At 55.0% G+C, this 15,711-nt stretch overlaps 1 protein-coding gene across 2 annotated transcripts in view; it reads left to right on the top strand.

Moving 5' to 3' along the window:
- Window positions 1-370: 370 nt before the first annotated feature.
- Window positions 371-15,711, top strand: part of GSG1L (GSG1 like) — a 252,755-nt gene continuing 237,414 nt past the window's right edge. For both annotated transcript variants that reach the window (XM_070779244.1, XM_070779243.1), the window contains exon 1: window positions 371-768. In XM_070779244.1, the coding sequence (XP_070635345.1) occupies window positions 426-768 (343 nt within the window). In that variant the 5' untranslated portion in view covers window positions 371-425. The remainder of the gene's footprint in view (window positions 769-15,711) is intronic.

The following is a 15,711-nucleotide window of genomic DNA, read 5'->3' as shown; positions in this document are numbered from 1 at the left end:
CTGCCGGGCCCCCTTCCGCCCGCGCCCGGCGAGGGGCGCCCCCTCTCCCCGTGAGGGCGGGAGCCAGAACAGTGTCTCCGGCCGCCTGCAGGTGTCTCCCCACGGAGGGGCGCGCGTCCCTGCGCCGTGGCCGCTGCCAGGCGCCCGCGGCTCCTCGCCGAGGTGCACTCGCGCTCCGGGCTCCGGGTGCGCCGGAGCCGCTCCGCCGCCGCCCGCCCCCCGCGTTTCCCCGCGCGCCCCCCGCGCGCCGCGCCCCCACCCCCGGGGTAGGGGGGCGGGTCATGGGCCCGCGCCGCGTCCGCCGCCGCCCATCGCAGGCGCCCGAGCCCCGCGGCGCGGCGGGCAGCGGCCGCTGACGCGGGGCGCCGGCTGCCAACTTCGCGCGCGGAGCTCCCCGGCGGCGCGGTCCCGGCGGCGCGGGCGGCATGAAGACGAGCCGCCGCGGCCGAGCGCTCCTGGCCGTGGCCCTGAACCTGCTGGCGCTGCTCTTCGCCACCACCGCCTTCCTCACCACGCACTGGTGCCAGGGCACGCAGCGGGTGCCCAAGCCGGGCTGCGGCCAGGGCGGGAGCGCCAACTGCCCCAACTCGGGCGCCAACGCCACGGCCAACGGCACCGCCGCCCCCGCCGTCCCCGCCGCCCCCGCCGCCGGGAACGGCCCCCCTGGCGGCGCGCTCTACAGCTGGGAGACGGGAGACGACCGCTTCCTCTTCAGGAATTTCCACACCGGCATCTGGTACTCGTGCGAGGAGGAGCTCGGCGGGCTCGGTGAGTGAGCGGCGGCGCCCCGGGGCTCGGCTCCCGGCTCCCCCGGGGCTGCGCGCTCCCTCCTGGCGCTGGGGCTGGGGGCCCCGCGCCGCCGCTAGGACGCCGTGCCCCGCGCTCCGCAGGCTCGGCCGGCCCAGCGTTCCCGCGGGGAGCGCGGTGGGCAGGTTGCCGGATGGTGTGGTGGTGGTGTCTGTAAGATGCTGGGCTTTCGGGACGCTCCACCGTTTCAAGGTTCAAGAGGAGCTCCTGCCCCTTCCGAGCGCCAGGCGCCTTTAGTGGGGGGCGGCGGCGGGGGGGGGGGGGGGACGTCGCCGCGCCTTGGGGAGGCGCGTCTCCCGGCCACCCGCCCCGGCTGCCGGTCGGCGGGGCGCGCGTTCCTTTCCGCTCCAGAACTCATCTTCACGCTCGCCCCTTCCCCCCTTTCCCTTCGCGGGGCTCTGGCTACCCCCGTCCCGCCCGGGGTGGTGGGGGTGTTGCCCCCTCCCAACGCAGATCCACAGAGCCCCGAGCCCAGGGGGTCATTCTTCCCTGCACCCCATTTCCAACCCGCGCTCATCGGCTCCCAGCCCCGGTTTGGGGAGTGAGCAGTGGGGGCAGTCCGGTTGGTTCCCTGCAAGGGGCAAGGAGCGCTTCGCGTCCGGCCCCTACCCGGAGAAGGTGCGGCGGAAGGCAGAGAAGGCAGGCGGGAAAGCGGGACAGCCCGGCGAGGATCCAATCAGAATTGAGGCGGGGGGCGGGGTGGGGGGGGAGGTCTGTGGGGGAAGGGGGTTACTTTTCAGAAGACAGATCCAACTGCGCCCTTGGCCTCGCACCCTTGCCTGTACGCGTAGGAGACGGCCAGGGCTGGAATAAGGGTCTCCGAGGCAGGCAGCGAGGCCGGGGCAGGACCCCGGGGCCCCATGCTGGGGACGCTGGTCCACACCACCCGGAACCTCCCGGACGCTGGAGAGGATGTTGCTCCAAGTCCAGGTGAGGGGGCCCTCTTGAGTGAATTGACCTCACTCCCCAAGGTTAAAACTCTCCTCTGTCACTTAGCTCTCAGATGTCAACGTGGGCTATGTGTGCAGCCACATGGAGACAGGAGTGGGCCACAAACCTCCAGTTTGCCCTGAGCTAGGCTTTGGCCTGACTGTTTGAAAGGACAGAGGGAAGAAGGTGTGGAATAAACCCAGGGAGGCTGCAGTCCCTGTAGGGAATGCCCTTTCCCATGTCTTCCCTGGCTGGCTCCTCCTCTGCTCCATGGGGACTTCCTGGCAGGGTCCCCTGCAGAGAAGACCTCCCTGTCCCCCTTTGGAAGCAGAGTCTCTTTGTATTGACATCTCATCGCCACTTTTATCTCCCCCATCACACTTGGCACAACCTGAAGTTTTCTGGGGGCATGCCTTTGGCCACCAGCTTCTTGTCCCCGGTCCCCATAGGGTGGCACTCTATGAGGGCAGGGCCCTAGCCATCTTGTTCATTGCCATGCCCAGCCTCTGGGTATTGTCTAGAGCATAGAAGGTCTTCAGTACCTATTTGCAGGGTAATGTTGCGTGAGGCCTCGGGACCATGGACTGGAGGTTTCCTGGGGTTCTGCCTGCTCTGTCTTGCCTCTGGGGGTGATCCACTGAACTTTTATGGCACCACTTGCTTGATACTGGCTGTTTGCCAAAGACCATCTGAATCGGGTCATGCCCTGACCAGTTTCACCCCATCAGACTTACTTCTGGCGTGCACTCAGGACATGAGTATTTTACTCTGGGATGTAATAATAATAAATTAACCTTAAAAGACATCTTGGCTAAAATTCCCTGCTTTCCACTCATCGTAGTCCTCTCCCAGAGAGGCCCCGGAATGCCTTATCCTGGAAAGGATCTGCACCCTTTTGGGGGTAGAGGTCCCTCCCCACACTTCACCTCTACCTCTTACCAAGTTTCTCTTCATGGAAACTCTCAGACCACCTGCTCCTTCCTTTGTGTACACACTTAGATCCAACACTGTGTCTGGTGGTGGCGTGGTCCCGTCTCTGCTCCATGAAGTGCCAGGGTCTCCACTGGCCAGCTTAGCCTCTCAATTGTTGGAGGTCCCTCCAGGCCCCTTCCTGAAGGTCACGCCCCGAACTGTTGCTGTTATTTCCCTGTAGCTCATCCTTGTGGCTCATTCAGGGCTTGACACAAGATGTTAAGGATTTTTTTGATTGGAGTATAGTTGCTTTACAGTGTTGTATTAGTTTCTGCTGTACAACAAAGTGAGTCAGCGATATGTATATGCATATCCCCACACAGCATGTTTAAATTCTTTAAGCATTAAGGAATGTTAGTTAAAAAAATTGAAAACAATGCTAGCTCACAATTATTGAGCCCTTGATGTGTACCAGAATTGTGAAAACGTCTCACCTGCGAAATTTTGTTGAACACCCTTGCGCGGCAGGCACTTCTATGGTGCCCATTTTTCAGATGAGGACTTTGAAGTTAAGAGAGGTTCTTGTCTGGCCTCACACCTGATGAGGGGGCCTGAGTTGTCTTTCTGGGGCAGAAAGGAATCCAGATGAAGTGATCAGAGAAGAGAACCGTGCAGTTGGGGGTTGGAGAAAGGGGCAGTTTGGGAGAGGGCTCAGCATAAGACCCTCACCTGCAGTCCTCTCTTAGTAAAAATGTGGATGGTTAGTTTGTTGGGTAAATAAAACAAACCCACAGTTTTTCTCTTTCCTCTTGATCACTGTTGGTTAGCGATCGCCCCTCCCAGAAAATCACAATTTTCCTCCCTGGGAGCTTGGAAAACAGTTATCAGCCTGTCACTGTTGGTGAGAAATTTGGGAAGTCTGAGCCAAACTTGGATGATTTTCCCAGCGGATCCTACGGTGCCCAGATCCTACCCCTCCATCGCCGTGGTACTGAAAGGGTGCCAGGAGGTACCTGGCCTCAAACTTTTGTTGCTATGACAACCTTCCTTCTGGGTTCTGCAACCATTTTAAAATTTCTTTCTACTTGGAGAGGGGGAAAAAAAACACCCCAACACACCCCTCCTGCCCACTCCCCAGGAACAAAATCCTACTCTCCCCGCAGAACATGGCCAACCAACTTCCTTCCCTCCCACCATGAAACTACAGGAAAGGTTTTCTTCCTTTCTCTGGATTTTATGTTCACTCCAGTGAAAACACCAACCACGAAATCCTAACCTCTCCATGAGAGGCAGCTGTTAAATGTTCCTTCCTCTCAAACGCCTGTTCGGTAATTTCTTTCTGTGCTCAGGGTAAAAACCTCTCCCGACTCTGGGCAGCCACAGGGAAATCTAATAAGCCCCTTTTCCCACACTAAAAAAAATCTACAGGGTTCACAAAGAAAACTGCAGCCTGTCCTAAACAGACACAATCTCCCCAGACCCGGCACAAAGGACGCTTTTCTCTCTCCTCTAAGAAGGAGCATCAGCCTCCTTCAACAGGCAGACAGGGAAGCATGGCCTCGACACAGAATTACCCCAAGCCCTTCACGCAAATTGGATTTCTCTTCTGGCTGAGATGCTCGGAAGGCGCGGGTGGGTGCAGACGCAGGCCTTGGGGTGGGAGAGGCGGCAGAGAAAGGCCTGGAAGAGTGATGAGGGAAGGTCTGGCGGTGGGCGGGAGGGGGTGGCGGGAAGGAGGCTGCGCTGACGGGAGCGCAGGTGATGTTTGACTTCAGCTCAGGGAGGGTGTGTTTGAGCCTCAGGAGAAGGATGACTCCAGAGGATTGATGGGGTGGCCAGGTCTAGGGGGGCTTGTGAGGGTGTCTGGAGGGAAGTGGGACTGGGGTGGCCGGTGAGAAGGGAGAGATGAGTCAGGGGAAGGAGGAACAGGATGGTTGGTGTCCTGACTCTAGACCTATTCTGTCCCCTGTCATGGATGGACAAGGTCCAGGAAGGATGGATGCCTCGCGATGCCTCTTTATAGAGGTGTGGTTTGGGCCAGGGCCTCAGTTTGCTGGCCTGTAGAATGGGGTTTATGGGGATCAGAGCGACTAGCAGCTGCTCAGGGAGCAAGGATTCAGTGAAACAGTGAAGGGCTGTGCTGAGCACCTGCTGGGTGTGTGATGCCTGGTCTCACTTCTGTGCTGCCCCCTGTCTGAGCCACACTGTGTCTCTCCCGTGGACTTCTGCACCTGTTCCATGATTGCCCCCATCCCTGCCCATCCCTGTCCACTCTGCAACTAAGTAATCGTCGGATCCTGTCCCTCCTTTGCACAGGCCCCTCTGACAGTCCCCTTCTCACTTAGAATCAAAGCCATATGGTCCCCGAAGCTTGAGGCCCCGCATGAGGGTGGCCCTCAGCCTCCCCCGGCTCTCTGGGTCCTCTCCTTCCCACACTGGTCACTGACTTCTGCTGCACTGGCCCCCAGCACCAGACAAACGTGGCCTCAGGGCCTTTGCACTGGTCCTCCCTTCTGCCTGGAAGGCTCTTCCAGCAGATGGCCACAAAGACTGTTTCAGCAATTAAAAAAAAATTATTTATTTGGCTGCACCGTTGCAGCATGTTGGATCTTTCAGTTGTGGCATGTGGGATCTGGGCTTGCCAGGTGGCGCTAGTGGTAAAGAGCTCTGCCTGCCAATGCAGGAGACATAAGAGACACGGGTTCGATCCCTGGGTCGGGAAGATCCCCTGGAGTAGGGCATGGCAGCCCACTCCAGTATTCTTGCCTGGGAAATCCCATGGACAGAGGAGCCTAGCAGGCTACAGCCGATGGGGTTGCAAAGAGTCGGACATGACTGAGTTACTAAGCACACACGCATGTGGGATCTAGTTCCCTGACCAGGAATCAAACCCGGGTGCCCTGCTTTGGGAGCATGGAGTTTTAGCCACTGGAGTGCCAGGGAAGCTCCTGTTTCCCAAAGCTTCTTGAAATCAGCTCTCTCACAGCACCTGATTCAACACTAATCTCCCCACACTTTCCCTGCTTGATTTCTAGCCGCTTGCCACCGTCGACTTTTGCTTAGCGTTCCTAGTTTGTTTCGTGTGTGGTCCATGGGCTCTGTGCAGCTGGGGGTTGAGTTTATCTGGGTTCTCCACACTGGTCCCCAGTGCTGGCACATAGTGGGGTTCCATCACCTTTTGTGGGATGGATTTCGGTTGTTATAACTTGTTTTCTGGGTGCAGTTCTCCACCAGGCTCCAAGTGTCTTCTTATGCTGCAGTGAAGCAGGGGGCTGGCCGGGGACCCCTCCCCTTCTGCTGAGGTTTCTGCTCCACCTGCCCCTCACTATGCTCACCAGTGAGCATAATGGGACCCTTGCTGGGGAGGAGAAGCCCCCTGCTACCCCATGCCTTCTTGCTTCCCCTTCATTTCTGTAGAAACCTCAGCCCTTCTGTCTGCCCCTTACATTATGCTGCTACATTTTCACAAGTACAAGGAGGCCTGTGATGTCCCCAGCCTGGAGCTTCCAGTGCTTGGGAATACATCAGTGTACTATTACACAGGCCAGGAGCAGCTGATGGGTGAAGAGCTGGACTTTGAAGGGGGTGGCTTGGGCCCCCCACAAGTGTTACTTCCTTTGGTTCCCATAAGAACCCTGTGAAGTAGGTGCCATGGTTATGCCCAGTGAGGAAACTGAGGCACAGAGAGGGAAAGTGATTGGTTCAAGGCCACACAGTTTCCAGGTGGCAGAGCTGTGATATGCAGAAGGCTCCAGAGCCTGGCCCTTGTCTGCTGTGCAGTGCTGCGCCCCGTCTCCACCACCCCAGTTAATAAGGCTCCCCCGGCGCCTCCAAGAGGCTTGTTGGGAAGAGCACTGTGCCAGTTGTCCTGACCCAGGCTGTCCCGGGTTCGAGTCCAGCCTCCAGTGCCAGCTTGCAGAGGGACTTTAAACAAGTCACACACTCTCTCTGGCCTTGTTTTTCCTTGTGTGTAAAATGAACATTTCGTTTTGTTTTTTGTCTGCATGATGGAGGCGGCAGAGCATCCAGTGACCACAGGCCTTGTGGTCGCACTGTCCAGGCTCCAGCCCCTAAGCCACCACTCATGTGCTGTGTGACCTCTGGCAGGGGCTTGCCCTCTCTGGGCCTCAGTTTCCTTGGCTGGGACAAGAGGATGATGATATCTGCCTCACGATTGTATCCTTGGAGTTCAGGTGGATAACACAGGTGCTTGGCTGGTATACAGCAATCACTCAATAATGGAGCTTGTGGTCATCTGACCTTAGGTTAGAGGCTGTGGACGTGTGGCCCTTGGGTCACCTTCAAACTGTCCATTTAAAAAAAATAGGTATATTTGGTTTATTTATGTATTTTTGGCTGCGTGGCATGCTGGATCTTAGTTCCCCAACCAGGGATCGAACTCTTGCCCCTTGCAGTAGAAGTGTGGAGCCTTAACCACTGGACCACCAGGGAAGACCCTGTCCATCTGTTTTCTTGGCCCTGCGGTGTTTTCAGCATCTTTGAATAAGTTGCCAGTGTTTGAAAATTGAGACACTTCACAGAAACATCCAGATTGATGGCTTTTCTCAAAAACTTGGCAGGTCCATCAGCACTGGGCCCAGGTTCCTGTGGGGGTGGCAGTTGCCTCTCCCCATGGTCCACCCCCCCCCACCATCTGCCCTCCCCCATCCACCCAGGCCCCAAGCCTTGGGGTCCTCCTTGGTGCCTTGTGTTCTCACATCCCACGTCTCATCCATGGGCAAATCCTGCCTGCTCTTCATTTAGAGTCCAGCCCCCACCTGACCATGACCAGCTCTGCCCTGGTATCTCTCCCCTGGACTAGGCCAGTCACCCCTCCCTGGGTTCCTGCCCTTGGTCCCCACCCCCGTCTGTTCTCCATCCGGCACCAGAGGAATCCTGTTAAATCCGAGTCCCTCCTCTGCGCAGGGCCCTCCCATGCATCCTGTCCTACTTGGTTACAGCCAGGCATCGTCGAAGCCCTGTGGGCCTTTTGAAATTTGCCCCTCGTGCCTCTCTGACCATCTCTCCCCGCAATTGCTCTGCCCTGGCCACACCAGCCTCCTTGCTGGTCCTCCAACAGGCCAAGGCCCTCCCGCCTCAGAGCCTTGGCACTTGCTGCTCCTTTAATGTGGGAACTCTTTTCCAGGTACCTACCAGGGTCCCTCCCTTCTTAGGCAGGGCTCTGCTCAGATGTCCTCTCTCAGTGGACATGGTCCCAGACCACCTTCCCAGACCATGTGGTCTACATCAGTGACCTCACGTCTCCAAACACTTCCCACCCCTCCTTATTCCCCCATCACTCTAATTATTGTCTTACCCACTACCTATCACTCATTTATCTCCGTCCTTCCTTTCTTTCAAAAAATTTTATCAGAGTATAGTTGATTTACAGTGTAGTTTCAGGTATACAGCAAAGTGAATCAGTTACATGTACATATCTCCCCTCTTTTTAAGATTCTTTTCCCATATAGGCCATTACAAAGTATCGAGTAGGGTTGCCATGCTATACAGTAGGTCCTTATTAGTTTTATATATAGTATTTTATGTATAGTAGTGTGTATATGTCCATCCAGGGCTTCCCAGGTGGCGCTAGTGGTAAAGAACCTGCCTGCCACTGCAGGAGATGTAAGAGATAAGAGACGGGAGTTCAATCCCTGGATTGGGAAGATACCCCCCTGGAGAAGGAAATGGCAACCCACTCCAGTATTCTTGCCTGGAGAATCCCATGGACAGAGGAGCCTGGCGGGCTACAGTCCATGGGGTCACACAGAATTGGACATGACTGAAGCAACTTAGCACAGCACACATGCATATGTCCATCCCAGCCTCTAAATTTATCTCTCCCCCTTCCCCCACCCCTTGATAATCATAAGTTTGTTTTCTACATCTGTGACTCTGTTTCTGTTTTCATTTATCTTTATTATGTCTCTCCCTTGCTCGGATGCTGACTTCATGAGGGCAAGACTTGGTGCATTTTACATAATGCTGGCTTTGAGTGAGGGTTCGGTGAATATGTGTTGAATGCATGTGGGGTTCTAGGACCTTCTCAGAACTCGTGTGTGCAGCGGGAGGCCCCCGGTTCTGTGCCTGCTGTTCCCTTGGACTTGTCAGATGTCCTTTCTTCCCCCTTCCCCTCCCTGTTCTCCTTCTGAGAAGAGGTATTCAGTGGGGGTGCTGTAAGGGGCTAAGGGGGTTCATGCGGTCATCCTCCCTGTTTAAATCCTGGGGCCAGACTTGGAACCTTGTGGGGATATTGTGACCTCAGGGCTCTGTGTTTCCAGTGGGGCCATCCGTGGTCCGAACCGACAGGAGCTGACTCAAGCCCACTTAAGGACAGGGTTTCTTTCTTTCTTTTTGTTTTAGGGAGGATGCTGCTGCCTACAAAATCCAGGCAAAGGCCTTGGAAGTCAGAGCCAGGACTATCTGGGCTCCTGGAGGCTAGAGCTGATAATCTTCCTGCAGGTCCAGAGTCACCAACTAAAACCCTACTGAGGCCAGACTGGAAACCAAAGAAAGTTTGGGGAATGGAGGGGCCAGTGGGGAACTGGGAGCGGCTGCCCCCCTAAAGGGGCAGCTACTGTTCAGCTCCAGTGCCCATTATTATTGGAGGAAGGGGGACTCTGTAGGACCAAAGTTGTCCATTTTATCAGCCCTCCAAGAAATGGCTGAAATTTGGCAATGAATTCAGTTAATAAGAAGCGTGCTCTGCAGGACTGGGCCTAACATTTATGAAGGGTGAGCAGACCCTGTCCCGCCAGTTTGCAACTTCTAGGCCAGAGCCCTGCTGCTCCTGTGATTGGAGTCCCAGCTCCTTGTTTCCATGGCTATCGGTTCACAGTCTTGAGAAAGAATCTGATTGGACGGTGTGGTGCCCGTGGTGGCCTTGATGGCTGATTCCGTCTGCTCTGTCCGGGAGTGGAGGGTGTAGGATCTACACAAGCCCGTCCTGTGAAGAGAGGAGAGCAGAGCTTCAAGCCAGGGGGAAGGGTGGGGCTTGGATGGACATCCCTAAAGGAGGTGACCCATTAGGCAGGACTCCAGGTCTCACCACGTGAGAGACAAAATCACCTGAAATGGCCTTAAAAAAAAAAAGAGGAACTTATGGTCGCTCTTGATAGAAAGTCTTCTAAGAAAAGTCCAGGTTGTGGCGTGGCTGGATCACAGTGTAACTGGGACTTTCTCTTTCCAGCCTTTGGCTCTGCCTTCCTCTGGGTTAGCTTCATTCTCAAGTCCACTCTCCCCCTGTGGATATCCCCCAAAACTTTGGACTTACCTTCTGTCCTTTCAGTAACTTGAGGGGCAAAAGAGATCATCCTGTCCAAGGTTCCAAACAAAAGTCCCAGAGCCTGTTCTCACTGGATCAGTTTGGGACTGTGTCTCCATGTCCTTGAACTGATGGGCATGGCCTGAGGGGTAGATGGTATTGATTGACCACAGGATATGAGGACAGGTTCCCCTCAGCCATGAGGCCTGAGAGTGGAAGAGGGCTGTTCCAGTCAGCACTTACCACAGTGATGCTGTGTAACAGCAGAACCTCAGGGGCAGACAGCCGTAAGCTCAGCTTGATAGTCTGCGGGTCCACATTAGGTTGGGCCTAAATATTAGGTGACTCACACGTATGCTGGCTATTTGCTTTGCTGACACCTCATTGGCCAAAGCAAATCATGCAGCTGAGCCTGGAGTCACTGTTGCGGGCACCACAGAGTTACAATGGCCTAGGGCATGGATATAGGTTGTTGCTGTTATTTAGTTGAAGTCGTGTCTGACTCTTTGCGACCCTATGGATTGTAGCCCTCCAGGCTTCTCTGTCCGTGGGATTTTCCAGGTAAGAATACTGGAGTGTCGCCATTTCCTTCTTTGGGGGAATCTTCCTGACCCAGAGATGGAACCTGAGTCTCCTACATTGGCAGGCGGATTCTTTACCATCTGAGCCACCAGGGAAACCGTCTATGGATACAGGAGAGAGTGAAGAATTGGGGCCATTAAAACAGTCATTGGATTGACATATACACCTTGCTCTGTTTAAAATAAGTAACCAACAAGGACCTTCTGTTTTAAAAAAAGGGAAAGAGGACAAGAGGATGATATAGATGAGATGACATTGGCCAGGTGCTGATAATTCTTGATGGTAGTCGATAGATTCATGGGGATTTATTACACTGCTCCTTTCACTTTTGTGTATGTTTGAAATTTTCCACAATAAAAAAGTTAAAACAATCACTGTATTGTAGGTGGTTCTTCAAAGCTGGGACTTGTCCAAGTAAGAGGGACTTCCCAGGTGGCTCAAGAGTAAAGAACCCACCTGCCAACTCAGGAGACTCAGGTTCGATCCCTGGGTCAGGAAGATCCCCTGAAGAAGGTAATGGCAACCCACTCCAGTATTCTTGCCTGGAAATCCCTTGGACAGAGGAACCTGGAGGGCTACAGTCCATGGGGTCACGAAAGAATTGAACATGACTGAGTCACTGAACAACAACAACCCAGAAACAGATGCTGGGCAGATAAAGACAACAGATGCCCCCTACTTACAAAACAAAGGTACATCTAGGAACTGAAGGAGTTTGTGGCTGAGCCCAATCCCTGGCCCAATTCCTTTTAGCCAAGACACTGCAGCTGTGCCTGAGTCAGAGGTTCTTGATCGTGTGGCCCTCTGGGCTCTGTGATGCTGAGATGGAAACCTGGGGCCTCCATCCAGAGAACCGGGTCCCCCTAAACACACAATTTGGCTTGCGGTTTCCGGAGACCCACACTGGAGACCACCCCAAGTTGAGGACCTCTGATCCATCTGGTGTTTCCCAAACCTGGCTGTGCCCAGGGCCATCTAGTTGTTGTTGGTGTTCAGTGGCTAAGTCGTGTCTGATTCTTTGCAACCCCATGGACTGTAGCTTGCCAGACTCCTCTGTCCTCCACTATCTCCCGGAGTTTGCTCAGATTCATGTCTATTGAGTCGGTGATGCTGTCTAACCCGAACTTGCTAAAAAACAGATTCCCTAGGGCCTCACCCTTGGACCTTCTGCTGGATAGGTTGGGGGTAAGGCCCAGGGATCTGAATTTCTTTTTTTAATTAATTGATTAATTGGCTGCGCTGGGTCTTCATTGCCACCCTAGGGTTTTTCTCTAGTTGCATCGAGCAGAGGCCACTCTTCTTGCTTCTCATTTCAGTGGCTTCCCTTATTGCAGAGCACAGGCTCCAGAGCTTGGGCTCAGTAGTTGTGGCACACGGGCTTACTTGCTCCTCAGCATGTGGGATCTTCCCGGACCAGGGATTTAACCCATGTCCCCTGCATCGGCAGATGGATTCTTAACCACTGGACCACCAGGGAAGTCCCAGGGATCCACACGTCTAACCAGCTCCCCAGGGATTTCTGAAGCACAGCAGGTGTGGGCCCCAGTGGTCCCATCCAGGCCTCTCATTCTGCATCTGACAAGTGGGCAGCGAGCCCCGGCCAGGCCCCTCACTACCAGCCCACCTCTGCCTCCTGCTGTCTCAGCTTCCGGTACGGTCTTCCACTTCCGGCTCTGCGCCACGCTCTCTGCACTTCCGGCCACATCCAGCATATTTCCCACCTCTGCGTGTGTGCTCTCGCTGGTCTTTCATGCGGATTCCTTTCTTCTAAATATGAGGCTGTCATGTCCGAAGACCCTCCCCAACCCCCCAGCCCTCGATGCTGTGTTCTCCCACAATCTCCTCACAGCATTTACCACCCGCTGAGATGATTTTCTTGTCTGTTTGTTTTAAATTTCCAAGTGCATTTATCACTTGTACCTCTCATCCTAAAATGAGCAGCTCAGAGCAGACCAGAGACTGTGTTCAACTTCTGACCGTGGTGTCCCTGGGCCAGAACGCCATGGTCCTTAGGAAGTGGCAGAATCCCTTTGGATGGGAGAGCTGGTACCCAGGGTCTCAATGTCGCAGGATGAGGGTCTTTCCATGGGATGTACATGTTACCTTGGAAATGCACAAAGCAAAACTGAGGGCTGTCAAGAGGGTCAGTGCATGCGTGCGTGTGTGTGTGTGTGTGTGTGTGTGTGTGTAAAGAGGGTAGAAAGTGACAGGCAGGATCAGCCCAAGTGCAGAGGCCCTCTTGGCTGGTGGGGAGCACCCCACAGCCCCGCAAGACTGTTCCAGGGTGGTGAAGCCCAGGGCTCCAGGATTCCCCAGGTCACGATAGGAGCGAGGGGAGGCCCTGAGCGTCCTCAGAGTGGAGGCCTGGGCAGATGTGCAGGATCACAAGGAAGAAAGGTGTGATCCCACACAGGGGATGGGGACACTGCTGGGGACAGAAGTTTAGAGCAGAGTGAGTGGGAAGTTTTCCTCTCCTGAGTTTTCAGAGGAAATGTGGGTCTCAGTTTCCCCACCTTGCAAGTGGGGTGATTATCCTGACCTCTTGATTGGCTCCTTCCTGTGAGTCAGTTCAGTTCAGCTGCTCAGTCGTGTCCGACTCTTTGTGACCCCATGGACTGCAGCACTCCAGGCCTCCCTGTCCATCCCAACTCCCGGAGCCTACTCAAACTCATGTCCATTGAGTTGGTGATGCCATCCAACCATCTCATCCTCTGTCATTCCCCGTCTCCTCCCGCCTTCAATCTTTCCCAGCATCAGGGTCTTTTTCTGATGAGTCCTGGTGGTTTAAATCTATTCCAATGGGGAGGCCAGAATCGCTGACAAAAAATGAAGATGGCAGTGCTGACCTCTGTCACTGGATTCCTGCTGGGTGGTGACTCACTGAGGTGTGAAGGGTGGCTCGGCCCCAAACTGCCCATGCAGAGGCTGCCTCCTCATCGCTTCTGGATACTGGGCTGCAGGGTCCTCTCCCAGGGGCTGCCCCCTTGCTGCTGGTGGACGCCAGCCAGGGGATGTCCATGTTCCAGCTTCCCGAAGCAGATCTGGAGCCTGGGGGAGGGGCAGTGGTGGGGAGGGGCCTTGTCCTGCATCCCAGCCTCCCAGGGAGGGGATCAGAGACTGCAGACACCCCGAATATCAGAGGGATCCAGGGCAAGGCTGCGATCAGAGGAGCCAGGAAGGGAGGTAATGAAAGAGAGTGACAGAGAGAGAGAGAGAGAGAGAGAAAGACACATACAGAGGGGACGAGGGCAGGAGACGTGGAGACAGACAGAGGGATGTGCAGAGTTATAAACCAGGGACACACACACACAGATGGAGAGACACAGAGAGAAGCAGAGGCAGCAATTAGGAGGGAAACAGAGTGACTGAAAGGGAGACACTGACACACACACACACACACACACACAACACACACACACACACACACACACACACACACACACACAGAGGCAGGCCTTAGTTGCTGAGAGGAGAGGCAAGTAAGGGGAGCCTGAAATAGCCCGGGGGAGGCGGGAAGGCTCACATATGGCCCCCTTCTTGCTGCTCTTTTCCAGGAGGGCTGAGTCCATGATGGGAGGAGGCTGCACTACCAGGGGTGGCCTCGTGAGGCCTCAGCCCTTGGTGCCTCGGGCAGGTGGGGAAGGTGCGGCAGCCAGACCAGACCCTCCCCTTCCCCAGACTCCCCCCTCCTCCTTCCTCCATCCCTCCCCTGCTGGGGGGGGAGTGGGTGGGCTTGGTGTTGTGCTACTGGGGGGCTTCTGCCCATCGAGGCTCTCCAGCCCCTCTCTAAACTGCCACAGGTCAATAATAATAAGGATGGTGGTGACTCATGTATGAGGAGAGTAATAAACACATCTTAGCAAAACTGGTCTTTCACAGCCCAAGTATAATCACTATGTAGGAGGCAGCTTCTCAGCGAGTCAACTGGATCTGTATCCTGGTGGCCACTGGGACGCAGTTGTGGAGCCTCCCCTGCCCTCTGTCCTTGTCTGTCTGTCCTCTCTTCTCTCTGGGTCTCTCTCCATCCTGCTTGCTCTGTCCCAGGGTCGAGCTCTGGAAGGACTGTCTCTCCCTGCCATCCTTGTCCCATGCCCTCAGCTGCCAGCTTTGTTCCCTGCTGGTTCTGGTGGCTCAGATGGTAGAGTCCACCTGCAATGCAGGAGACATGGGTTTGATCCCTGGGTTGGGAAGATCTCCTGGAGGAGGAAATAGTACCCTTCTCCAGTATTCTTGCCTGGAGAATCCCATGGACAGAGAAGCCTGGTGGGCTGCAGCACATGGGGTTGCAAAGAGTCGGACACGACTGAGTGACTAACACTTGCCTTGCTGAGTCTCAGGAGAAATCTGGGTGGTCCTGGGTGAGGAGCAGAGGGAGGAAGACCCTCCCCAGACACAGTCAGGGTGGGGGGTTGGGCGCAAGTCTCAGTGGCTCCCCTCAGCTGAGACCTCTGCTCAGAGGTCTAACCTGCATCTCCAATGAACAAGTCCCCAACCCACTGTCTGTTCTTCTGCCATCACTGGCTGGGGGAGGCTGGGTCACTCTGCCCTGACCATCTACAAGTCCAGGAAGGTTCAGACAACCTCAGGGGCTGTATTCCATGTGTCCCCATCCTGGACTCGGGTAAGAGAGGCTCTGTCTCCGGGTTCTGAGGCTGTAGAAGCAGGAAAGGGGGACAAATTTCTGCCCAGAAGTGGCTCATGCCATTTGGCTTGCATTTCATTGGCCAAAGCAAGTCACATGGCATTAGCTAATCTCCTGGGGGCTGGAGCATGGCAGTCCTACCAGGTGCCTAGAAAGCGGAGCTTGGGAAGACTGGTGACAAGCGTGATTGGATACTTCATCCTCACCTGCCCCTTCAGCTCCATCTCAACAAGCAATAAAGGACAGCACCGTCTTTCCCAGGTGAAACCTTGAAGTTCTCTTTAACCCCTTCTCCCCTCTCTCTGTCTCTCACACATACATCAGCATTCAATCCATCAGCAGATCCTATTGGCTCCTTTTCAAAATACATCCAGGGACTTCTCTGGTGGTCCAGTGGTTAAGAATCCACCTTCCAATGCAGATGCGAGTTCTATTCCTGGTTGGGGAACTAAGGTCCTACGTGCTTTGGGGCAATGAAGCCCGTGTGCTGCAAGGAAGATTCCCACGTGCTGCAAGGAAAACACCACGTGTGTCAACTAAGACCCGATGAATAAATAAATAAATATTTAAAAAA

This window comes from Bos indicus, chromosome 25, assembly GCF_029378745.1.
Source record: "Bos indicus isolate NIAB-ARS_2022 breed Sahiwal x Tharparkar chromosome 25, NIAB-ARS_B.indTharparkar_mat_pri_1.0, whole genome shotgun sequence".
NCBI lineage: Eukaryota > Metazoa > Chordata > Mammalia > Artiodactyla > Bovidae > Bos > Bos indicus.
The sequence above is the reverse complement of the archived record's forward strand: the minus strand, read 5'-3'. Positions and strand labels throughout refer to the sequence as shown.